This window comes from Nerophis ophidion, linkage group LG25 (genome assembly GCF_033978795.1).
Source record: "Nerophis ophidion isolate RoL-2023_Sa linkage group LG25, RoL_Noph_v1.0, whole genome shotgun sequence".
Lineage (NCBI taxonomy): Eukaryota > Metazoa > Chordata > Actinopteri > Syngnathiformes > Syngnathidae > Nerophis > Nerophis ophidion.
In genome coordinates this window covers 23,964,648-23,978,607 of record NC_084635.1, presented here as the reverse complement: position 1 = coordinate 23,978,607, position 13,960 = coordinate 23,964,648, and the positions used below count along the sequence as shown (strand labels likewise).

Below are 13,960 nucleotides of genomic sequence, written 5' to 3'. Positions count from 1 at the left end.
AATTCTCTGTGATTGTTGGTCCAAAGCTTATTAAGAGTTTGGCAAAATGAGGGTAATAAGTCATTTTTTTGGGCAGTCTGTGGTTTTTTTTGCGCTGTCGGGTGATTGCTAGAGTGCCTACTGGTCACAAAACACTGCAGGATTGTAGCAGCAGAGTGTGTTTAATACAGTCGCAAAATTATACTTTCACGAAACAAAAGCATGTTTTATTGTATGTTTATGAGCTGGAGAATGTTTAGAACGACATGTAGACATATTTTGGTTTATTTCCTCAGAAAAACTGACGACAGCAATTGCATGCAGCCCCACACGTCCTTGGTAGCAGTCAGTGCATCTATTGTTTACTCTTTATACACGACTTTGAACAATGGGCCCCAGCTTGTGGTGAAGTAACACTGGTTTAAACAACATGAGGAAGTGGTCATAGTAAAACAAAATACTTGTTTAGACATGCTGAACAAGTTACATTTGGACTCCATTATGGAGAGTACCATTCAACTTGCCTGTATAGGAGTAGAAAGAAGCAAAACTGATTTATTGCTAGCTGACTCCATGGTATTGATGATAATTTATTCACACAATTTGTTTTTCATTTTGACACTTTAATAATTGCTATATAGTGTGTATATATACGTATATATTCATAGTTTTATTTATTTTTTTCAGTGTCACCATTTTCTAATTAGTAGACACAATGATAAAGATTGTGTACAGTTGAAACACAGCTTAGTTATAATTGATTAAAATTATCTGGGATTTTTTTTTTTAATCGAACTAGCTCTTTTACCCCTACCCCCCCCAAAAAACAAAAATTCATACACATTACTATTTACTGGTTCTGTCTTTTATTTATTAAGATCAATTCTGTCAAGGGAGGCCTTAGAACATACAGAGCCATTGTTCGTTTGGAAAGAAGAACTTTTGACTTTTCAAATAAATTAGGTTTTATTTACAAATACATTTTTGTTTTTTTAAAAGTTTTTTATGAGAGTTGGTCTGACAGAGCTTTCTTGAATAGTCTCAAACTGTGACCAATGTTCTCTCTAATTTTTCATGTGTGTGAGAAAATGCAAAAACTCCTTGAGCATTCAATGGTGCACATATGAGCGACGTCAGATGTGCACACTGTCCCAAACCTGACTAAATAACAAGTTATATTTCTCAATATTATAATCAAATGACAGCAGTCATTTCCATGAGATTATTTTCCAATATAAGTGTTTTGGCCCACTTACATTGACAATAACAAAAAAAATATTGTTTTTCATGAACTGTGTACTAATATTGTAAGTCTGGGTGGAGGTCCTACTTTGGAAATAATTTGTACCCTTTCAGAGATCACATTTAGTTTCCATTAAAACATTCTCATGTTGCAAAATCAGACATAAGCATGGGATCAAGTGTACATTCCTGTATCGTTCTGTAAAATATATATTTTTTATTAGTATTTCTTTAATATAATAACAGCATTTCATTATTTGATATTTATAAATTAAGATTCCTATTCCCCTTAATGATAATACAATAAGCACACATTAATTGGTAAATCATCACGTAACGACCTGGAATTGGAGTTTTCCGACTTTTTGTGTGGCTGTAAACGCATCAATGGCCGAGTACATGTATTGGCACAAGTGAGAAAGAGCCAGTGAGTGTATTCAGATCCACGTATGTGTGTTTTAAATTGTCTCCCTGTGCCTAATCAGAAAAAAACCCTCGATTGACTTTCCACTTACACGTGACTTTTGCAACACTACAATCGTGTAAGATTTGAGCATGTGCATCCAGATTTGTGAGCGTGTAATATAATTTATGCATGTGCATTTGGAAGTGCGTGTGTGTAATACAATCTACGTATTTTAATCAATCAATCAAAGTTACTCGAACTACAGCAAGATGATAAAACCAAAGTAATTATTGTGATAAAAATATAGAGTGATGAATGGGGAATATAAGCATGAGCAATGTCAAGGGTGACGTGATAAAGGTTAATTTGCGTGACTTTCACTCTCAAATGGTGAAGCCTGGCAACTCTGAGCAAGTGTTCAGTGTGGTCCATAGTTGGTGACTTCAATGCAGAATAACATGATCAGTGGCTGCAAAGCGCCGACTAGTGGTGAGTATAAGAAAAAAAGGCGAGGAGGAACAACTTTTTTTACACCAGGGGTGCCCATTACGTCCATCGCGAGCTACTGGTCGATCCCTGAGGGTGTGCCAGTCCATCGCCAGCCAGGCATTGAAAAAATAGACCTAAAAATTAGCGATCATCAATCTTCACACTTTCGTCACTTGATTGACATCCACGGCACCCAAGGGTTTTGAGAGATGACACTGGCTTCTGCGAGCTCAGGAAGTCGAGAAACTATTTTTATTTCAACAGACTCTCGTGCCGTACCTGCCGTCAAAACTCTAAAGACAGACTGCACAGTTCCTGTCTTCACAATAAAAGCGCTGCTTCATCCTGCCTGCGCTAACAAAATAAGAGTCTCAGAAAGCTGGCGTGCACAAGCTAGCAAACTACGGCGTTTGCCGCCAATGTGTTTCTTGTAATGTGTGTAAAAACCAGTATGGAAGCTGGACAAATAAGATGCCAAAAACCAACCACTTTCATGTGGTATTGAACAGAAAGGAGGACTTTTTTAATCCTCCATTTGAAAATGTGTAGGTTATCAGCACTACTGTCTGATTTCCAATCAATGCAAGTCATCCCAATCAGGTAATACACCAATTTATATTCTTATAATCTGTATGTGTTAAACATCAATCAATCAATCACAAGTGTCTTACAGTAAAGGGCTGCACAAGCCACAACGACATCCTTGGCTCAGATCCCACATCAGGGCAAGGAAAAACTCAACCCAATGGGCTACAATTAGAACACCCCCTACTCCCGGGTGACCGGTGCAATAGACGTCGAGTGGATCCACTTAATAGTGTGAGAGTCCAGTTCCTAGTAGGGCCAGCAGGGGATCATCTGGAGTGGAGACGGGTCAGCAGCGCAAAGACGTCATCAACTGATGCACAGATGAGTGTTCCACTCTGGGTTCCGAATTTGGACAGCTAGCACGTCATCTAACCTGTGCCCCCCCCTCCACTAAGGAGAGGGAGGCAGAGCAGAAAAGAGAAGGCAGATCAACTGGTCTAAAAGGGGGTCTATTTGAAGGCTAGAGTATACAAATGAGTTTTAAGATGGGACTTAAATGCTTCTACTGAGTTGGCATCTCTAACTGTTACCGGGAGGACATTCCAAAGTACTGGAGCCCGAATAGAAAAGGCTCTATTGCCCCCACATTTTTTGTGGGCTCTTGGAATCACTAATGCTGTATTTACTTGCTGAATTTCCCCCAGGGATCAGTAAAGTACTTTCTATTATATTCTATTCTATTCTAATAAGCCGGTGTTCTTTAAACACTGATTTCTTGCCGGGACATATGGTACAATACAATGAGCAAGACAGGATAGAGCCAGATCGTGTAGTATTTTATACGTAAGTAGTAAAACCTTAAAGTCCCATCTTAAGTGCACAGGAAGCCAGTGCAGGTGAGCCAGTATAGACGTAATATGATCACACTTTCTTCTTCTTGTCAAAAGTCTACCAACTGTAATCTTTTAATACTAGACATAGGGAGGCCTGAGAGTAATTTGTTACAATAATCAAGGCGTGATGTAACGAACGTATGAATAATGACACATTTTAGCGATATTACGGAGACATGCTTGTATTATCATTTAACACCTTTAACTTGTTAACAAAAACGTCTATTTCATAAATGAATAAATCCAAATTACATATATGAATGCGGTAGATCCCCTCGACTTGGTTAATTGAAATCTAGCTTGCATGCAGAAAAAGTGTGGGCACCCCTATATTACTCGTTCAAATCGCTGCACATACAGATCAAAATAACCACTCCCAGACCAAGCCATCAATCCACTGTGCATACATTTAACCAACCACGGAAGACACTACGCAAACTGGCAGGCAAGCTTCCGTCAGTCTACCCCAGGGCAGCTGTGGCTACTGATGTAGCTTACACCCACCAGGTGTGAATGAATGTTGAGTCCCACTTCTCTGTGAGCGCTTTGAGTGTTTAGAAAAGCGCGATATAAATCTAAGTCCACTGTGCATACATTTAACCAACCACTGAAGACACTACGCAAACTGGCAGCCACGCTTCCGTCAGTCTACCCCAGGGCAGCTGTGGCTACTGATGTAGCTTACCACCACCAGGTGTGAATGAATGTTGAGTCCCACTTCTCTGTGAGACCAAGCCATCAATCCACTGTGCATACATTTAACCAACCACGGAAGACACTACGCAACTTAAACCAATCAGAAACAACGTAAGGCGGGTTTTGGCATTTCTTTCATGCACCTCAGCTGTATGTTGTTTCTGGTTGGTTTCCGTGGTCGGTTAAATGGGGCACACCTTAGATAAGCGCACGCAGATTGAATGCGCGAGCATACTTACTTACTTAAGGTTTTCCATCGTATCCGATGACGACAATCCATCTCTGTTTTGTGAGTCCTCAAGTGGCTGAACAGTTCAATCCGTGATCCACATGATCTGCCGCAAACAGAGCAGGTGAAGGCACTGACTGGGGGTGCGGTTGTGGCAATGGCTTCATGCCTTCTTTGATGCTTCCTGGCTCGTCGATCACCTCGGGCCCCCTCAAGGTTATGAAATCCTTGTTGGAGGAGCGGCCGTTTGGTGGAGCGTTGGTCTGCAGTGTCCTCCAGCCGGGTTGGGTTCTGGCCACATTTCTTCATGACAGTCTTCATTTGATCTTTATAATGCTTTTTTGGGCCTCCTGCCAAGCGGTGACCAAGATGAAGCTGACCATAAAGCACCTTGCGTGGTAAGCGTTCTTCGGCATCCTGATAACGTGGCCTAGCCAGCGAAGTTAGTGCTGGGTGACTGTAGCCTGCACACTGGTGCTGTTTGTCTTGCAGAGTATTTCAGTGTGGGGAACTCTGTCCTTCCAGGATATCCCCAGGATGAATTGTAAGCACCTGATGTGGAAGGCCTCCAGCATCCAAGGTGGCGGCTGTACAGCGTCCACGCTTCACAGCTGTAGAGGAGGGTTGTCATGACCAAAGCTAAATAGACCGTTACCTTGGTATGGAGCTTATGGTCTTTGTTCTGGAAGACCCTTCCCCTGAGTCTGCCAAAAGATGCTGACGCCTGCTTAATCCTGTTTTGAACCTCCTAAGTGCAGCAATATAAACAATGTAGCGGTTAAGTTCCGCTGCAATGAGTGCAGTTCTTCCCTGGGGTCTATCAGTGGTGATACTAGTGTCCAGGAGTGTCCTTATGTTCCATGATGCCAGTTTAAGACGGATTGTTTTTTTTGTTTTATTTCGACGACGGAGTGGACTTCCCGACAGGTGCGGTAGCCTGTCCAGGATGGTTCTGAGTAGGCAATGTTTGGGCCACCTTTTCTAGGCCGTCGTGGTTAGCAGTGCAATCCTAAATAGAGCTGCTCAGACGTACAGAGGTCTGCCGAGAGCAGCTGTCACTCAATTTCAGCTACTACGGGGGACGGCCTGGCGAAGTTGGTAGAGTGGCTGTGCCAGCAATCTGAGGGTTACTGGTTCAATGCCCACCTTCTACCATCTTAGTCACGTCCGTTGTGTCCTTGGGCAAGACACTTCACCCTTGCTCCTGATGGGTCCTGGTGAGCGCCTTGCATGGTAGCTCCCGCCGTCAGTGTGTGAATGTGTGTGTGAATGGGCGAATGTGGAAATACCGTCAAAGCCCTTTGGGCTCCTTAAAAAGGGGTAGAAAAGCGCTATAAAAGTACAACCCATTTACCATTTACCAACGACCATAGCTAGCCCTGTACCGCTGGTGTGCAGGGTTCTGACTAGGAGCTTCCGGTGCATTCATACCTGATCCCCTTATCAGACACCCCATCGCCACCAGACTTTGTTTAATTTCCGGTAGCTGGTCTCACCGAAGTAGAGATGAATACCTGCGCAGAGGAGCTTGTTTAAAGTGCCACTCGGGGTGCGCATGTCCCAGCAGCACTTCTTCACTGTGAGAGGATGGGATCCGGTGGCAAGGGGAACCCAGGACGACCGGCACTCTTCCACAGTTGCAGGAGGCTGCCGGAGCTCCAGTTTTTTGGAGGACCGCTTGTCGTGTGCCGCCTAGTCTTTGTATTCCGAGACTTACCCACAAGGCAGCAGGTCTTCACCGTATTCCTCTTTGGGTCAGTCATTTACTAGGCCTTTGCCAAGGACCACTTGGGATAACAGTAGTTAAAGTGTTCACCTCTTAGTGCCCCAAGACCCCCAAAGAGGAGCCTCCACTGCCGGATGCACTTGAACGTCATGCCCAGGACACTCATGCGCATAAGTTGTATTACACACTCACAAATCTGGATGCACATGCTCAAATTGTACACGACGGAAGTGTTGCAAAAGTCACGTGTAAGTAGACAGCCTATCGAGGATTCTTTCTGATTAGGTACAGAGAGGCAAGTTTAAACACACGTACGTGGATCTGAATACACACCGCACAAATTAAAATACAGTTTGGAAATATTTTTGCTAGAATAATACTTCCCAGAAAAAGTCTCAAAACATTGGGAATTTTTGTCGCAACTTTTCAAAAAGTTTACATGAAATCAAGCATTTCGGGCCTCAACTATCACACATAAAACATCTGTGAAATCCTGGAAGCCTGGCTTGGTACTGGTATCAGATACTTCATTGTGTCCTCTCTGCCAGCAGATGACTCCCACCACAGTCTGTCTAAAGACATCAGCAGCGTGCTCTCCACCGTGCCCGAGTGTTTCGACTCGGAAGGAGGCTTCCCCCTGGAAGACGAGCTGCACATTGAGCCCCTTAGCCTGGACGGTCTGAGCATGCTCAGCGACCCTGACATGGTGCTGCCGGACCCATCTGTGGAGGATACTTTCCGCAGCGACAGACTCTGAATGTGACTTGTCACACACACACACACACACGCACACAAACACACACACACATTTACAGTGTAGCCCGGGGAGTGCATGAATGTGATTCTGCATGTTTTGATGCATGTATTGACTGCCACAAAGCATCATGAGCGAGGTGGACACCACGCAAACAATTCTACCCTTTCTGAGAAGTTGGATGGTAAAGGAAATTCGTTTACATCCGACAAAAGCCTCACGCTCGCTTAAGCTCACGCTTGTCGTGCATTAGTGTCGGTTAAAAAAAAAAAAAAAAACAGTTGTTGTTCTGCAGGCTGCCTCTCCCGCTTAAATGGGGAGGAAATCCAATGAGCAGTCGAGGCCGTCCGTTGTCCTTTTTTTTTTTTTTTTTTGTCAGTCCCCTTTGTAGCCATGGCAACATTATCACCATGGCTACATACCATTGCCGAGCTGCAGAGATGCCAACACGCAGTTGACTTTTCTCACAGCTCCCATAAACAAGTGTCTGATCAGAGGTGCTCTGCTGGAGTCGCGCCACACGCGTGGAAACTAATGTCAAGTACCACCGAGCGGCTTCAGGCTCTCTGACAATCACGTCGAATGATGCAATGAAAATTCTATCAAATTATTTTTGAGGCTACACACAAATATATATATAAATAAAAAAATACATATATATTAATATAAGTCACACTTTTTAGTAAGATTAGAATGTACTAGACAACAAAAAGGGCAAAGTGTTTACAAAGAAATGATTTGAAGTTTATGTTACTTATTATAACCAAGAGCTAAACTGGTGAGATGTGCTGCATAAAGACTATATTCCCTCAGCAGGGATGTTGTTTGCATCCATTTTTAAAGATGAAATTCACGTTTTTTGTTTTTTTTAATACATTGGTGTATGTTGTATTTTGAAGTTTTGTATGGACTTGTACTGGCGCTTGCACTGTACCTAGGCTGTTGTGATAAAGGGCATGTATACCACTGTGCATCAGTTCCGTTTGCAGTCGGAGACTGAGCAAAGACTTAGTGACTGAGTGCAGAAGGCTCTTGTGGACATGGGACACCATGTAACATTGCACTTATTGTCTTTTGCACTAATTGGTCCACCCTGTCTTGCACCACCCCGCTGTTGTTTTTACACGGCAACCCAAAGAATCAAGTGTTGAGTTCATGTTCAGTTATCGAGGGTAATATTTACTTATATGTTTGTAGAACTGATTTAGAGAAATATGCCATTTTGGGCAATGAGTGCCCCCTACTGTTTTTTCAATGTGGTTCATTAAAGGATATAAGAGCATTGCTCTGTTCAGCTATGCAGCTCCCCCCCTCCCCCACCTGTTGAACAGGTGTGCCATGTACACTATGCAGTGTAACTACATGCAGCTTCCTAATATGGAAGGAGCAAAACAATATTACATGTGTCCGGTGTCCACACTGTTGGGTTTTCTCCAGTCTGCCAGTCCCAAATACTACAGCGTCCGTGACAGGGGTGTCCAAAGTGTCCACTTTTTTAACGCATGAGATGTGTTTTTTTCATGAGATATCAACTCCAGGCAGCACGGTGGCAGAGGGGTTAGTGTTTCTGCCTCACAATATGAAGGTCCTGAGTAGTCCTGGGTTCAATACCGGGCTCAGGATATTTCTATGTGGAGTTTGCATGTTCTCCCCGTGACTGCGTGGGTTCCCTCTGGGTACTCCGGCTTAATCCCATTGCCAAAAGCATGCACCTGGGGATAGGTTGATTGGCAACACTAAATTGGCCCTAGTGTGTGAATGTGAGTGTGAAATTTTTCTGTCTATCTGTGTTGACCCTGCGATAAGATGGCGACTTGTCCAGGGTGTACCCCGCCTTCCGCCGGATTGTAGCTGAGATAAGCACCAGCACCCCCCTGCGACAACAAAGGGAATAAGCGGTTGAAAAATGGATGGATGGATACCAATTCCATTCTGTGAGTTTGAATTGAGGTTTCAGACAGGAAGTAGAATTCCAATTTGGATTAAATGAAGTACAGTAGGAAGACGCTTCATATTGCCCCATTTGAAAAAAAAAATATTCACTGAGTCACCAGATGTCAGTGTTGAGTATCTTAAAATGTGTTTTGTGGCAATTCCAACTTTGATCACAGCGCCAGAAGAGTGGCGCTTTCCATCATTTTTAGCCAACTGGGTTACAAAATGATTACCCTAATGTACAATTGATATTTAAATTGATTATTTTGATGTATTGTACTAAATTCTATTATCTTACTCTCACAATTCTCAACTGATTCAAAGTGCTCATCTCATTTAGGGCATATAGCGCTCACTTAAAGGTCTACTGAAATGAGATTTTCTTATTTAAATGGGAATAGCAGGTCCATTCTATGTGTCATACTTGATCATTTCGCGATATTGCCATATTTTTGCTGAAAGGATTTAGTAGAGAACATCCACGCTAAAGTTCACAACTTTTGGCCGCTAAAAGAAAAGCCCTGCAAGTACCGGAAGTATGTGCGCGTGACGTCACTGGTTGCAGGGCTCCACACATATTCCCATTGTTTTTGATGGGAGCCACCAGCAGTAAGAGCAATTCGGACCAAGAAAGCGACAATTTCCCCATCAATTTGAGCGAGGATGAAAGATTTGTGAATTAGGATATTGATAGTGAAGGAATAGAAGAAGAAAAAAAGCGACGGCTCCGGGCGACGGCAGTGTGAGCGTTTCAGATGTAATTAGACACATTTACTAGGATAATTCTGGAAGATCCGTTATCTGATTATTGTTTTAATAGTGTTTTAGTGAGATTTTAAAGATTATAAAATATTGTAAAGACATACCTCGAGGTCGGATGGCTACGGTGAACACGAAGTGTCTCAGAGAGAAGCCGAGGAGCCAAGCTCACAGCTGCTGCAGGACGACGAATAATCCAATGATTTCTCTGGTAAGACATATATCACAATTTTCCCATCCAAAAACATGCTGGTTGACGTAGAGAAAACATGTTCGCTTGACCGCTCCGCTTCACAACAAACAAAGAAACATCGGCTGTGTCTCGGTGCTAAAGACACCAACAGCATTGTTCTTTATAGTCTCCATTATTAAATAAACAAATTGCAAAAGATTCAGCAACACAGATGTCCAAAATACTGTGTAATTATGCGATTAAAGCAGACGACTTTTAGCCGCGAGTGGTGCTGAGCTAATATTTCCTGACAGTCAGTGACGTCACGCGTACGCGTCATCATTCCGTGACGTTTTCAACAAGAAACTTGCGGGAAATTTAAAATTGCAATTTAGTAAACTAAAAGGGCCGTATTGGTATGTGTTGCAATGTTAATATTTCATCATTGATATATAAACTATCAGACTGCGCGGTCGGTAGTAGTGGGTTTCAGTAGGCCTTTAATGTTGTTATGCTAGCATGCTAACTGTTAGCATGCTAGCCGTTGGCATGTTAACACCTTAGCCAATTTTCCTAGCTCTTGCCCAGCCTGAGTCACATTTGCGACACTTCCTGATGTGCGGATACTATTTTAAGGCCGAGTTCTAAAACAAATATCACAAAACTAACGGTTTGGGGGATTTCAAAGAGTTGGTATAATGAAAATTGGAGTACTTACATTTTGAGCATTGAAGGTAAGCAAGTGTATTTAGTTGCAACCTAACTTGAATAGTAAACAATGTGTACGTTATTTGAATAGTTTTAAGTGTTACATCAGGTTACTTTGGCGAAAGATTGAAAAATGCCAAATTTAGTGAAAACTGCTGTAAGCTGGTTTGCTTTTGGCTAATGCGCTAACATATCAGTATCAGGCAGCGACAGATATAAAACTAAAAGTTATGGATAATGTTAACATTTAAGCCAATTGTGTAGGTATGCAATTATAGCAAAAGTAATGGATATTGTTACTTGCCATTATCTTCTTATCATGCTAACTCTTACCATTTTAGCCAATCTTGTAAGTATAAGATTCATGGATGTTAAAAGTAACTCTTAGCACTTTAGCTAGATTTTTTGGTATGGAACAAAGAAATAATCCTGGGTACTGTTACTTTAAAAGGATAGAAACTGGAGAAAAAATACTTTTTATATCCGAGAATGTATTACTGAATCCAAATATTCAAAAATGGAAAGAAGGTGGTTGAATTAATTGCCTGTAAATTGTTGTTATAATTTAGGACTTGTGTTACATGGCAAATGATTCCTGTTACTTACCTAAAAACATAAAAGTGAATTGCAATTAATTGGATGGCACTTGTTGCATTTTCAGTTTAACATACTGTGTAGGAGATAATTAAACATTTTTTTTTTGTTCAAATACATTTTATTTACTTTCTGAATTTTGCACAAGCCTGATATATAAACACAATTCACAGTAATCACAATATCTCCTTATTTCTTTAAAAAGATGTTCATTAATCATCAATCCTCAAATGTTTCTACCTTGTCAACCTAAGTGGACATTTCACCAACGCCTTAATCTGTACATTTATTTAAAAATTAAGATGAAATATATTTTCAGCCTTTCATAATACGGTTAATTATTTTGCAATGCAGTCTGCTGGAAATGATTGAAAGCGCCACTCTACATAGCAACTGGAGCTGTGGTCAAAAATGGAAATGCCACCAAACACATTTTAAGATGGACAACACTGACATCTGGTGACTAAAGTATATATTCTTTCACATGGGGCCATATGAAGTACCTTGCTACTAGCAATTGAGGCTGTGGTCAAAGTTGGAAATGCCACAAAACACATTCTAAGATATTCTACACCAGGGGTCACCAACCTTTTTGAAACCAAGAGCTACTTTTTGGGTACTGATTAATGCGAAGGGCTACCAGTTTGATACACACTTAAATAAATTGCCAGAAATAGCCAATTCGCTCAATTTACCTTTAAAAAATAAATCTATGTATGTAGATAAAAAAATGGGTATTTAATTCCGTCGTAAATTTTTTCCCATTTTACGGAAATATTTTTCTAGAGAATAAATGATGAAAAAAACACTTAATTGAACGGTTTAAAAGAGGAGAAAACAGGAAAAAAAATAAAAATGAAATTTTGAAACATAGTTTATCTTCAATTTCGACTCTTTAAAATTCCAAATTCAACCGAAAAAAAGAATCTTTTTGAAAAAAGAAAAAAACAATTATGGAACATCATTAGTAATTTTTCCTGATTAAGATTAATTTTAGAATTTTGATGACATGTTTTAAATAGGTTAAAATCCAATCTGCATTTTGTTAGAATATATAACAAATTGGACCAAGCTATATTTCTAACAAAGACCCATCATTATTTCTTCTAGATTTTCCAGAACAAATTTTTTTAAAGAAATTCAAAAGACTTTGAAATAAGATTTAAATTTCATTCTAAAGATTTTCTAGATTTGCCAAAATAAGTTTTTTGAATTTTAATCATAATAAGTTTGAAGAAATATTTCACTAATATTCTTTGTCGAAAAAGAAGCTAAATTGATTTATTAAATCAATGTGTATTTATTATTATTTACAATTTTAAAAAAATTACTTGAACATTGATTTAAATTGTCAGGAAAGAAGAGCAAGAAATTCAAAAGGTAAAAAGGTATATGTGTTTAAAAATCCTAAAATCACTTTAAAGGTTGTATTTTTTTCTCTAAAATTGTCTTTCTGAAAGTTATAAGGAGCAAAGTAAAAAAATAAATACATTTATTTAAACAAGTGAAGACCAAGTCTTTAAAATATTTTCTTGGATTTTCAAATTCTATTTTGAGTTTTGTCTCTCTTAGAATTAAACATGTCGAGCAAAGCGAGACCAGCTTGCTAGTAAATAAATACAATTTTCAAAATAGAGGCAGCTCACTGGTAAGTGCTGCTATTTGAGCTATTTTTAGAACAGGCCAGAGGGCTACTCATCTGGTCCTTACGGGCCACCTGGTGCCCGCGGGCACCGCACTGGTGACCCCTGCTCTACACTCTACTGCCACCCTGCAGCTAAATTGGATAGTGCACTTTTTATGTCTTGGGTGAACCACAACAAATGTGGCCGTATGAATCCCCTTCCTACCGTAGGTTAACACAATGTATGCGTTACATAAAGTCAACACAAACCATGTGTCAACACTCATGTTTTGCCTTGAAAATTCACGAAATTTAACCGTTACCGCCACCCTTTTTAGAAAAAAAAAAAAAGGAATATTTCTGTGCAGCTCAGGTATGTTGGTGACATAAATAAACAACAACAAAAAAAGCGACAGAAAAAAGATTGCAAGTACTCCGAAAAATATTTGTCTTGCTTTTCATGTTTTTTACCGACTTTTTGCAAGTAAGTATGTCATTGCCAATTATGCAGATTTGTCCACCACCCGCCCCCACAAGGCAGTACCACCAGAAGTAGATAGCAGTCCTGTGGGAAGCACTGCTAGTGTACATACATATCTCCATGGCTGTTTACAACACAAACAGTGAAAAAATGTCCCCTAAATCCTTATTGTATATTCCAGCATGTTTTTGGACACCCCTGGTCAGCATGCATGTCATTAAGAAGCGCCCTCACCTTAATGTTTGTCTTTTACTGTTGTTGTGTCAAAGGTGACACAGATACTCAAGACTTTGAATGAAGCGAGTTGGATGGTGTTTTGAGCTATTTAGCGTTTGTACTTTGTTCTAAACATCGGGAACGCTGTTAATGATCATGGATTATTCTTTATTCTCTAACTTGTTTTTGTTCCCTGCCTTCTGCTGCCTTACACGCGAATTTCAACGTTTTATATTCCCAGCCAGCTAGCGTCACGTGATCTGTGTCGTCATTTACTCTCACTTTTCCTGTCCTCCCTTTTAGCCACATTTAAAATGTACAGTTGTGTTATTTAAAGATTTATGTCCATTCGTCGTGTTACTAATTTTTTTCCAACTGATCCGCAGCTTTATTTTTTTTTGTGTGTGATTTGGTTTTTAATGTGTCTAGTGCTTACCTTTTTGGTTTAATACAAACAATAAAAGTCATCACAGTACTTTCAGATTGTAGTTGGGTGGTACTTGTAGTTCTATGTATTACCACCAGATGG

At 40.4% G+C, this 13,960-nt stretch overlaps 1 protein-coding gene across 5 annotated transcripts in view; it reads left to right on the top strand.

The window, feature by feature from the left end:
- crtc3 (CREB regulated transcription coactivator 3) overlaps positions 1-13,960 on the top strand; it is a 127,337-nt gene that overhangs the window by 92,544 nt on the left and 20,833 nt on the right. For 2 of the 5 annotated variants that reach the window (XM_061887468.1, XM_061887469.1), the window contains exon 15: positions 6,740-13,912. The exons of 2 other annotated variants lie outside the window; for them this stretch is intronic. In XM_061887468.1, the coding sequence (XP_061743452.1) occupies positions 6,740-6,945 (206 nt within the window). In that variant the 3' untranslated portion in view covers positions 6,946-13,912. Of the gene's footprint in view, positions 1-6,736; positions 13,913-13,960 lie in introns of those variants that run through there. One more of the 5 variants, XM_061887467.1, reaches the window with a different exon arrangement.